At 37.6% G+C, this 12915-nt stretch overlaps 1 protein-coding gene across 9 annotated transcripts in view; it reads right to left on the reverse strand.

Moving 5' to 3' along the window:
- Positions 1-2386: 2386 nt before the first annotated feature.
- The window catches only part of LOC105033506 (uncharacterized), a 42028-nt gene continuing 31499 nt past the window's right edge, over positions 2387-12915 (reverse strand). For 8 of the 9 annotated variants that reach the window (XM_073251861.1, XM_073251864.1, XM_073251863.1 and 5 more), the window contains one exon: positions 2387-3080. In XM_073251861.1, coding sequence (XP_073107962.1) covers positions 2718-3080 — 363 coding nt within the window. In that variant the 3' untranslated portion in view covers positions 2387-2717. Of the gene's footprint in view, positions 3081-10815; positions 10977-12915 lie in introns of those variants that run through there. The other variant, XM_010908349.3, reaches the window with a different exon arrangement.

Raw genomic sequence — 12915 nt, forward strand, 5'->3', positions numbered from 1 at the left:
TTCTTTTCATGCCATGAACATTAAGGGCCATTCAAATGGAGGAAGATATGCTTGCCTCCGCCAAAAGAGAGACAAGCAACCAAATGATGCCTGATAGCTTTTGGGTGAAGCTCTTCTCAGATGGTGGTGCCATCCTCGCCATCGGTACCATGGTTTCGTGAGCGTGAGGCCCAGTTTTTCTGGGGACCTGGGTTACATGAAAATGGCTCCTCTCAAACAGAAGTAGGAAATTATAGCAGCAGCAGCCAGGAATCTCCGAAGTAAACAATGATATTTGTTTGGCTCCTCCTGTAGTATTATGCTTTGGGGCTTTTTTGTGTGCGTCACTGTGACACGAGAGAGCATTGGAGGAGCCAAAAAATTGCTTGCCAGGTGACATTAGGGAAGGTTCATCTCCCAACATCAGGACGGGTGGGTTGCTGTCCTCGTCAATCAAATTGCGTGGTTCCAAAGTCTCTCTGTCAGCTGGACAACTGCTCATACGTATCCTTCCGAGTTCCAACACCAAGACCATGACAGCCGAGAATAGGTGAAATGATGAAGAAAAACCTACCTCCTCCGGACAAGTAGAGGCAACTGTTGTTGGGTCCACTTCATGTGCAATGCTGGCATTAACATTGGATGTTTAACTTGAAGGGCAGGGAGCGAATATTCTGCCACTGCCCAGAAACCTATTTCTCAGGGCGTGTCGTCGAAAGAAGCCCATGGGACACGGCGTTGACGAGACCTGATATGTTTTTCTGATGGGTGTGGACCCTTTCCCCCATCTTTTATCCTCCCAATCGAGCAGGGAAATAAGCCTAGACACAAACGAGCGGCCAGTAACAGCAATGGAAGAGGCTAGTGCTGTCTTTTGGCTTTTCCAGAGAAAGCCACTTGTTAGGGACCACTCTATGCCGTTAGTCCAGACGATCAAATTGGAGACAATTGTCATGAAATAGACCACCAGTTTGCTCTGCCCTTAATTGTTGGTCATGTATCCTACACGTCACGGACTTGAGCGTTGTTTCCTGAAGGTGAAGGTGAGGGGACCAGATCTAGATTCTCTACGCGAGAAGTTTTTGGAATGATTTTTCCACGGGATAGAACCAACAAAATTGTTTCTTGTATGGTCGTTCCCTAGCTATAGGCTTGCAACGTGGTCTGACAAACGAAACCGAGGGCCACAGCCCTCGGATTATTATAATGCTAGATGCTGCATTACTAAACAATTGGGAGTTTCTGCCTGACACATGGTAAATTTTATACATAGATCAGTGGTCTGTCGACAATTTCTAACCAACAAGAAAATTGATAAAAAGTCATTCAAACCATTGTCATGTTTTTTTCCTCTACGTTCTATTTTTGCCGATGTTCTAAATTAAACGTCCAAACCGCATCTATTAACCGATGGCACAAATCAGCATGTCACGAACTGCGGCTCGATTTGTGGAAGCATAGTTCAATTAATGCCCAAGAATATAAAACTAAATAGAATGGTCCATTAGCATGCTTATACATGTATTCTCATGTTTTACTACTTTGAAGCAACTGAGAACTATGCATCAGTCAGATTATCACTCATCATGAAAAGCAACCGCTGGATTTGTGCGGCAAGAACGTATGGGAAGTGTTTGGATATCTGTGGTTGAGAAAAGCAAGTAGTTAGAATTATAGTGGTTGCTGTCCTTGCTTCTATAACCGCATTTCTAGTATTTGGTTCCATCAGTTTTCAATCATAGTAAAATAGAATTCATGTTTGTCTGCCCACCAATGAGAAACGTAAGTGTAATTGGTTATTAATTATGTCTCAACCAATCATTGCCCCTGCCGGGCTTTCAACCCTTCACAAAATGCCCCTAAAGCCTTTTCTAGTTGCAACAGCTGTGTTACAGCAAGCTAGGCCGTCACACAATGCTGACAAAAAACCTTCAAAGGGGTTCCGGTTAACTTACAGTAATCCAAACATTAAAAAAAGACCACCTCCCGAAACTGGGGTTCACTTACGGGCATCCAAACACTACTGTACTACCAGAGTCAAGGCCTGTTTGGCACATACCTTCCGGTTGCCATTAAAACAGCTTTGACATTTTTACTACAAAAAAAAAAAAAAAAAAGCGTTGACATTCACTGCAGCATGATAGTAGTAATCCATATTAAAGAACCAAAATTTTCATACGATTTTAAGACCAAAAGGAATAGCAATGACTCATTGACAAGACCCTTTTTTCTCCAAACTATAGATATGATTGATATCCCCATTGAGCTTCAACAAAAACAAATGAGTCCAGTCAGTGACAGACTTAAATGGCAGCATTCATCTTTTTTAATATTTACATGAAAACCACAAAGTCCTACAGTCCTCTATTTTCACCAATGGACACAAGTCATAGCTTGGCTACTCACATTTACAGTGAAAAAGAATGAATTTAATAATGTTCAAGGCCTGTACATGATCAAGTAAATTAGCAAGCAGGCTCCATGCAGAGCACGTGCAAGGAACAGATCTAATCTTTACCATTCCTTTGGTTACCTTGCTGATACACTTACATATTACATCATAAAAATCACTACAAATGCCTTGCCGTAATGGCTGCTGCTACTGTTTGATGTTCTTAAAAAGGTGCACCAACCAAACAGCATATGTTCCACTGAATCATTGAGTATTCAACAGATATCAAGAACAGCAAGGTGAAAATGGCTGTGCATGCAGTCATAGATAGCCCGACCTGCAGGGGTTAATTCAAAACAGAACGTTTTCTAGGTTTTCTGGAAGCAACAGTCTCGTGTTCATTAACTGCTTGTGAGTGGGGACGTTGAGTGGTCTTGGAGTTCTTAGAGTTTCGTGCCTTGCTGGTTCGTCCAAGATGTGAGTGAGACACATTTGGAGAACTTCTACAAGATCTCTCTCTTTTTGCACTTCCATCTTTGGGCTTTAACCGTGATAATTTATCATGGCATGAACCTGGGCATGTCTGCACGGGACTAGCATAATTCTTGCCCTTATCAACTGATCCTTGTGTCAGAGATCTTGACTGACACTGGTTAAATTTGTGATCGGCTTGAATTTTCTCACCTACAGGAGCAAAGGCTCGAATCCCCTGTTCACAAGAATAAGTTCCCACAAGATGAAAGTAAGAAATGTTTAGAACTTGATTTTTCAATATTGCACTAATCAGTAGCACATGCAAAGCATCTAAAGCAAAGATGACTAAAAGCCAAGTGCTTCCTAAGCCACAAGCAAACTTAGTGAAGAAGAATATACCAGCAATGATCTGTTTAACTGCATTCAGTTTCAAAATAAACAAACTGGCCACAGAAAAACCAAAAAACATGATACCTGATCCAGTTATAATCCAAGACTTGCTTTGTCCCCATACCTGTATTAATTACTAAATTTCATATTGGGGTCATGATTAAGACTTGTGCTAATTCTTACTAAGTTTATACTACAGGAAAGTTCTTAGCACAGGACTAAGACCGACCTTGTGAAGAAGCGAGGAAATTGACTCAAGAAGATCAATTGAGGACATCTAGTGCTAGCTGAACAATATATGACCACCACATTTTGTACAAGTTACCCTTACTTCATATTGCAATGGATTGTCCAGCCACAGCTAAAGTTTTTCTGGACCTCTGCATTGTTAAGCCAGGAGGTTACAAACCCTTGTTGAAGAGTGAAACATTGAGCTCTAGCTCCAGGAAACTAAAAAAGAGAATGAGAATTTATATTACTCCTCATCACCATTCTTTTCATATCATTCTAGATGTGCTGAAAGCCAGTCCCCCTCCCTTCTCTCTCATTCACATGCATAAAGATGTGCTCATGCACGTGCACACTTACACATGCAAAAGTAGCCACCCCTCTTCCCCCCACCCTTGAAGCCCTTTACATGTTGATCCCCTCATACAGGTGATAGATCCCCTATGTCAAAGCCCGAACACAGAAGGTCTTGGAAGTCAAAGAGGTCTAAATGATGAAGTTGGTGAGAAGATCCAGACAACATTGAATCTGTTTGCCTGCAAGCCATGAAGTCTCGCACATCAGACACCTCACCTAAAGGTTTCCTCAAGCTCGAGTTCTGTAGTCTTAGCATAGGAGAATGTGTTGAAGATCAAGTTTCCTTTAAATATTCTACATTCATGTAATACGACTTTAACAACATCAACACATCTGGAATTTTTGAATGGAACCACTTCTGTTAAATTCAGTATCCAGCTAACTTTCCAACACATCTTGAAGCACCTCATTCATAGGTCAGAGATTTATGCCCAAAATATTGAAGATGTATCAGTGTTGTCACGGCCGTGGGGTGCTAACTCTCCTACATCATCATCTAGTTGTCCCCTCTTTTTCCCTTTTTTTTTTCTTCCAGTTATTCATGCTTCTACAAATCCTTTTCCTTTTTACATCTTTGCCCCTATATTTTGCTTCCATCTATTTTATATTGTTGCTAGTTGCTACCATACCCTCTTTTCTTTCATTTACTCAATCCTCCAAGGTTATGTCCACTAAATTCATTCGCTCATTGGATGTGATGATTACAAATGTTCAGCAAACTCATATTTTTCAAGTTGACTTTATTCTATTGTATAAAAAAGCTCAACTTCTAACCAATTGGAAACTTCATGTAGTTTGAGGTGGATAACCCTTACTGGTGCCACACCAAACCAAGGTCTATTGTGCTGTCTTTTCCGGTCATAATCCTTGACTTCATCGAAACCCATGGTATTGCTAGTTCTGTGGAATCCTTCTGTTAGTCATGTTCTCCACCTCAAAATTAATGTGTACTACGAGAAAACTAAGATATCCCCAACAAGGAGGAATCCTTATTAATGATATGTTTCTATTTCAATATGAATAGGTCATACTGAAAGCTGATTCAATATGTTTCCATCTTAGTATGAAAGCATATCACAGTAACAATAGTCTCCAAACTATTGAGAAAAATCTTGAATTACTCACAAGTCCTTTTCTTTATCAAATATTACTCCAAAACATAATAAACTGGCTTTATTAAGAATTGTTTAATTAATCAAAGATATGCAACTTTGTGGCTTATATACAGCTAGCTTAGGCAACTCTCATTTATTGGAAACTAATGATGCTTTGCTGCTTGCAACAATCATCTTTTGCTATTATTTGTTATTTTGGTCCCCCTATATGATTCTTTTTAGATAAATAAATATACATCCATTTACTTCATTTATCTTACATTATTTTTATCCGTGTTAATTTTTTTATAATTTATAGTTAATTAAATCTATTAGCAAAATATGGCGAATTATCCATCTTTGTCGAAATTTGAATCTATGCCCAAGTTGAATTGTCCTTGCACTCTATATACATGACTATATGGGTACAACCAAAGGGGATCAATGTTAGGCCCGCTTCCTAGATCTAGCTTTAGACCACTTAGTTACACGTTAATAGCCTCCCCTTCCCCTCTCCTTCCCAAAAGAAAAAGAAAGAAAAGTAGACTATCCCATGATCCCTTGGCATGATTTCTCTACCCCCCAGCGGCTCTATTTGGTTCCACACCCTATTAAATACATATTTTGATATCTTTGAGTGAACTTCTGCATTTGCCGACACAATTTCATAATATTGTTTCCACAGTCATAGCCCCAATATAAGTTATGCTATGGAGCAAGGAAACAAATACCATTGAAATAAGGATGGTATCATTGGTACCATCTTGCTTCCATAGAAAATCAGCACTTGAACCACACTCAGAATGCCGAAATCGAATTGACTAGTATGCAAGGTTCACCGTGTTGGCACCGGAGTACCATCATATTATAGGATCGATATGCAATACAATATAAAATAGAAGGCATACTAAGTGTTGGTACAGTATGAAACTGCCTACTGGTTTGGTACCAATACAATACGGTACCGACCAGTATGGCAAACATTGCTAGTATGTACTATAGTATTGGTTTGCACCGACACCTTTGCTATTCATTTTTATTGATTATGAGAGTCTTGGTACAAGCTACATATTGATTGTGTTGGTATCATATTATTCTAGGACAATTTCATATCAATAAACAATCAATGAAGTTACAGTTGTATCTTTTCTACAGATGAACATAATGGATTCTTTGCAATGGGAAGGTTAATTATTTAGTTATTTGTTTAATTTTCCCTTACCAAATTTGAGTACTACTATTATATCTAATTAAGATATCTTGAAACAAAAATGATATATATATTTTTAGTTAAGTTACGCGAATATTTAAAATAGATTGCTTAGTCACTCAAAAACATGTTTTGAGACCCAAGGGAAAAGAACTTGGCTTCGCCCGTGGATATAGTTCAATGTGAATCATAATCAATCTCGGTCAATGTTTGGAATAAATTGGTGACTGAGTCATAGCCTTTTATGATTTACTAATGTTCATCCCTCAAGGGAAAATCCTGGCTCCACCCTTGTATACGATTCAAAATGAATCACACTCATCTCTGTGTAGTTTTCCATTTTAGCATGACTAGGGAGACTACAACATTTATCGCACTCAAACTTAGCACATTAGCTCTGTGAAGCACTTACTGACCCTTAACATCCTGCTTCCGCCCTAAAATTCTCTCTCATGCTCACAAGGTCATTAATCCCTCTCACACACACAAAGTTACCAATACCATCTCAATTCCTAAACAAGAGAGCAATTAACTTCTCATCAAGTTCAAATTAGGGATTATATAATCAAAATCCTTAAAGAAAGATAAAAATAAAGATAGCAAAATCCTAATGAATATTCATGCATGTATCCCAAGAACTCACCCTAACTCGACCCCTTTTTTAAGGAGAGATTCTTTTCTCAAAATATAGATAGTAAAAAGTTCTGATGCTTTCCCACTTTGAAACTTTTATGAGGCATATGCACATGTAAAGCAAAAACATCACATTATGGACCACCCTCATATCCCTTTCTTGTGCAACCCCACCTGCATTGATGTATAAGTAATTATTACTTGTAACAAGCACAAATACGTGAAACATTTCTCAACCCTCCCGCCCCAAATTCTATTAATTATCTCATATCAGTGTATGTAGTTGTGAGCCTTTTAGTTGTGTTGGAAAACCCTCCTTTAAGATGACCATCAAATCCACTATTGGAATAAGCTTGGTTTCATCATGCAGATGTACGTCCACTTTACACAAGATCCGTTGATGGACTATATAACTTCCTTAAAAAATACTTTATCAGATCTAAAATGCATAAAACCAAATATTGATTATTTCCATGATAACTAACTACAACTTTCCATATAACAAGAATAAGTTTCCTTTCTTAGTATCCTAAATAATTATTGATGCATATGCTGTTAAACTTCTGTATATTGCACATATAATAGCATGACCACAAATAATAACTATAGATAGATTTTTTGCTCTTATTGTGAAGCATTGAATGCTCATTACAATCAATTTGAAGTGACTTGGAACTTGAAGCATCATTCTTCAAACTAGAAGTTCATGGAGTTTTCAAAAAGAACTATGCACAATAACATGACTACAAATAAAAACTATAAATACATTTTTCACTATTGTGAAGCATTGAATAGTCACTGCAATTAATTCGAAGTGCCTTGGAACTTGAAACATCATCCTTCTAGCTAAAAGTTCATGGAGTTTCCAAAACTAACTAGTTTCAAATGAAAATTGTCATCCCCAAAACATGAAATATTCATGCTTGAAGTGCCTTTTACGGACCTTTACCATGTTTTCAAGGACTTTTGTTGGTGAGCTGATACTCGTGGTTTTCTTGGAGAGAATCATGGGTAACTATTTGGAACGCAATATTGCGAAGAAGTTTTATCATGTGTAAGATAATGAATATCAAAATCTATTAAAACTTTAAATTGATCTTTTACCCTTCTAGTCAAAGAGGATAGGTGTGTGTGGAACTTCGATTACTATAATGTCGTCTTCTTTTCATTTTTTTTTTTTCCTTTTGATGCCTTTTTGCAAAGGTATCCCAAAATGCAGTAGATATTATCAACGGGCTTGGTTGGGCAAGGTCAGGCGTTGCCTAAAACATGCCAACAGTTTACCTTGAACCTAAGCTTGATATTGCTTGGACCAGTGTTTTAAAAACCGGCAGCAATATGCAGATGGCTAAGAGACAGCATAGTACATATGCAGTACGCGGGCTGCATATGCAGACTTATCTAACTGCTATTTTTTAACTATTTAAAATAGTTATATCATATTAAGTACAATAGAACAACAAAAATGATAGCAAACTTTCCTGATGGATAACAAAAATATTAATAACAACAACTAACAATCAGTATCTAACACTCAAAGCAATAATTATAACATAATAAACATTTTAGCACTATGAATAATTTAATACCAGTATCAGGTCCACCTACAACCCATATCAAACCTAACCATCAGGTCGAACTCCACCTACATGGGCCAACATAAGAGGCTGTATATATAGCTTCGGATTGGTAAGTGGACATACGATACTAAGCAGACTACACATGCAGCCATGCATATACTAAGTTGACCATCTTTTTGGTCCATAGGTAGTATAACCACATAATTATGGTTCGCTGAAACGAACGATTCGGAGCATGCCAAACTGTACCAATGGCGAATTGGTGCGGTTCGGATGTCTGATTCGAAACACCAGCAAAAACAAAGCAATAGAGAAAGAAAGAGAAGAAGAGAGAGAGGAAAAAAGAGGAGAGGGGAAGGTTGGCGGTAGCCAACGGTGGCCCACCGAGGCCACCAGAGGGCTGTCGAGACTTCGGGTCTCTGCAGTCCTTCGCGAGAGGTTAGAAATTGAGAAGAGAGAGGGAAATGGAGAGGAGAGGAGGGAAGAGAAGCCAATAGGGAGGCCCTCGGGCAGTCCAAAATCCTATTTCATTGGATTTTTAAAAAACTTGCCGTCTTCACTATGCGTCGGGTTTTTAAATAAAACCAGACAAAATATGGGCTTTGCCCCTGTTTCGAACGTGCGGCAACTGCGGGAGGTTTTGGACCACCTGTCAGTCTCACAGCCTCCCCACCACCTTCTCCTTCCTCCTCTCCCCTCCCTTCCCCTCTCTATCTCTCTCTTCTCAGTTTTCCTCGCGGATTGCGGAGCTCGGGAGGCCTCGGTAGCCCTTCTGCAACCTCTGCGGCCCTTTGGTGGCTACCGCAGGCATCTCCACTAGCCTTCCATCCCCTCCCTCCCTCTCCCTCTCTCACTTTTCTTCCCTAGTTCATCCCTCATTTCTATATCGGTTCGAGCCTAGTACGGTCCAGTATGGAGGTGTATCAACTCGTACCACGGGCCGACCAGCACGGTGCTCGATTCCAAGACAGCAATATTTGCCACATATAGTATTGCATTTAAGCAACGTGGCACAGGCAAGGAACCACATGCACATATACAGGTGCACATGCAGCAATGTGCACCACATTTTAAAATGCTAGCCTAGACCGAGCTCGAGTCAAACCCGACTTGGGGTGCTTTTTTAAACTAGGCTGGTTTTATTCGAGACTTGAGATTCCTAAAAATTAGGCTGACTTTGGTACAAACCAAAGTTTTTGAGTTACATCAAACTTAATTCTCATAAGAAGGTGATGGGGTGTGATTGCAAAATGATGAATACAATGTTATTAAATGTTTGTCAATTGATCTTGTCCGCACGTATCAAAAAAAAAATTGACCTCGTACATATGATGTTAGGCATAAATGACACCAGATGTTGGCTTTATTGGTCTAAAGAGCATGAATCTTCATGTTGGACTGTAATCAAATTGAAGAGTTTTGGTCCTCCAAAGTTTATTAATTTTCCCCTTAAACTGCCAGATATGTCTTTAATGGCTTAACATCAAATCAAATCATAGCTCTCTTATGTGCATCCTAATTCATCAAACATTGTTCGGGTGGTAGAGGTAACAAATTCATCTTGTTGGTTATTCATTTTGTTTCTTAGGTTTGGAATGGGTAATACCTTCAAGAACTTGTTTATCTTATCCAACATTTGGCTTGCATAATTAGAGATAAAATGGAACAGGAATTCTAAGTTTGGCCCCATTGCCATGTTTGGTTTATGGAACAAGGAAACACAACTCCTCTGAAGTCATCATTCGCTCAAATAGGGCAATTATGACAGCACTCGTACATGGGAGGAATGGTCATTCCTATAGGAATGGAAATGAATGGTATTTGTGGACTGAACTAGTTACCAACATTTACGGTATAAAATAAAAATAAATGACATATTTGGTATGAATCGCTTAGCAACATTTATTGTAGAAAATGGAAATGAATATGATTAAATTAATATTAGAATTTTAAAAATTGTATTATTAAGACAAATCATGAAAAGTAAAATAATAGCTATAACACTACAATGACCACTAATCGAAGTCCATTATGTGTATATATAATATCACGAATGCCTCCAAAACAATTAAAGTAGTCATTGTTCTAAAAGTCAATTCTATTACTATGTCAAAGATCTTATCAAAAAATTAATGCGGAACATTTTAATTTTAAAATAAGATTAGCTAAATTAAATAGTAGAATGGAATTGTCTTTTATTTCTCATGCAATTCATTTCCTGCCTAAACAAATGAAGAATAAAATAGGAACAGCGATTCTAATTCTTTTCTCTATCCTACTTCCATTTTGATTCTATTTCACGCTTTTAGACAATGTTATTGATGGACTCCCACGAAGCAGCTTCATAAGGTAGTGCCTCCTCTCTCAATCTTTATGATCCTAACAAGTGTGAACTCATTTGTCCCAAGTGTTACAGTGAGATAAGATGTATTTTCCAAAATTTCCTTCTCATAATTCTTATGGTCTCTTGGAACCATGTGATAATGTCCATATTTTTTTCATTAAAAATACAAAAGTTTAAGATAGGGAAGTGTCTCTACATTTCTAATAGAAGTTGAGTGCAGTCAGAGAAAAAAATTCAAAACTTGTCTTAGCTAGTGCAATGAAGTCTTGATTTGTCATGGTTCTGGCTTTGATTTCTGCAATGTCAATTGAAATTATTAAAAAAAATATCAATTACGATTTGAGAAAAAAGAAATACTACAAAGTAAAGAAAATACAGCAGATACACAATATATTAAATTTAACTAGAAAACTTTAGAATTTAGATGAATCATTTCAATGGTTCTGCTGAAACACGTAGAAATTTCAGGACACCGCAAGTGCATGTGAGATTTAGTTCTTGGATAGCAACTCATGCTAAAAACTAAATCCCTTTGGAACTTAACACTACAATGTTTTAGAATCTTCTCCTCCAAATTTATCTTTAATCTATTGATTCTTGACTAGAGGTGACAATTAGCCTGGCTAGCCTGAGTGGCCTGAAGACCCAACCTAGACAAAACCAGGCACTGACTCAGGTTTAGGGATGTAGACCGAGCTTGGGCTTGAAACATGAGGCCAAAATAAATTTCAAGCAAAGCTCGGGCTTAGATTTTTAAAGAAATTCAGGCCAGAGTATCTTATACTAAAGTCACTTGCTTTGAACATACAATCCAAGTTATATTTTATATTGAGAGTGGACTTCAAAACTTAGGAATATATTTAACATCTCATTAACATCTAAACCTAATACGAAGAAAACCCTAACCCTCTCCACTCTCTTCATCTCCTTTTTCTGTCCCTCTCCTTAGTCCTCTTTTCTCCTTCCCTCCCATGGTTGATTCCTACAGATTTGTAAAGTATCTTGCCTATTTCCTCCTCCTGATAGTTCTCAGGATATCGAGAGACTAGTTTGAGACATCTTCATGTAGATGTAGCAGTCTTAACCCTTATCCATGGATCCTCTTTGATCTGGCTACATCAACTGATTGGCAAGCATAGATCTGCTTCCTAAATCTTTCTTCAGTTTTTCCTCTTTTTTTATTTGTTTTTATACATTAGAATATCTCTAGGCAGCCTCTCTGAGCAAGTATGTAATATTATACTTTCATAGGACAACAGTTTTTTTTTTATCATTTAGGTTTGATTAAGTTATGCCTTTAGTTTTTAAAGAGCATATTGGATTCTAAGGGAGTCTCATAAGGTAATGGGGGAGTCCATAGATGAAAATAGGTTTTTGAATATATTTTTCTTTTTTGAATAGTGTATATGATAGCATATATCAAGATTTTAAATCCCATAGGACAAAGGTGTCCTAATTTCTCCATAGAACGGAGCGCCCTGCTCTCCCGTCCCATATCAACAACAGTTTCGGTCATGCATCCCAATTGATATCCTCCATCTCTTTCCCCTTCTTCCTTCCTTTCTTTTCTTTTTTTTTTTCTATCTTTCTTTCTTTCCTTTCCTTCTTCTTTCTTTTCTTATCCCTTCCTTTCTTTTTTTCCCTTTTTCTTCTTCTTCGTCTTTCTTTTCTTCCTTCTTTCCTTCCATTTATTTTCTTCTCCCTTTTTCATTTTTCTTCTTCTTCTTTCCTTTCATCTTTTCTTTTCCTTAATATTTTCTTCCTTTCTTTCTTTTCTCTATCATCTTCTCTCCCCGCATGGATGGATTTTGAAGTCCCAACCCCATTCGGATCCTGTTTTCTCACAAGAACAGAATGGGACAGCCCCAGCATCCCATCGGAACGTAAAACCATCACATATATATTTTCAAAAATCTTAATACTACTTTTTTATATTATTTTTGCATTACAATTTTTAGTTTTAAATAATGTCCCTGGTTCTTCACACTCTTATTAATTTTGTTTTAGTAGTAGCTGGTGCATTTGCTTCAACCTTTGTTTTAGTATGTCAAATGAAAATGAACTTGTTAATCAAATTATGGAAGAAGAGGGAGAGGATGATTCCATTGAAAATTTTGCGTAGACCATGTAAAAAGCAAAGAAAAGGGAAGTCTAAAGTTTGGGATGATTTTCAAAAAAAATCTTTGTTGGTGGAAAGCTTTGTAATGCTAAATGTAAACACTATTTAATGAATA

Source organism: Elaeis guineensis, chromosome 2 (genome assembly GCF_000442705.2).
Source record: "Elaeis guineensis isolate ETL-2024a chromosome 2, EG11, whole genome shotgun sequence".
Classification (NCBI taxonomy): domain Eukaryota; kingdom Viridiplantae; phylum Streptophyta; class Magnoliopsida; order Arecales; family Arecaceae; genus Elaeis; species Elaeis guineensis.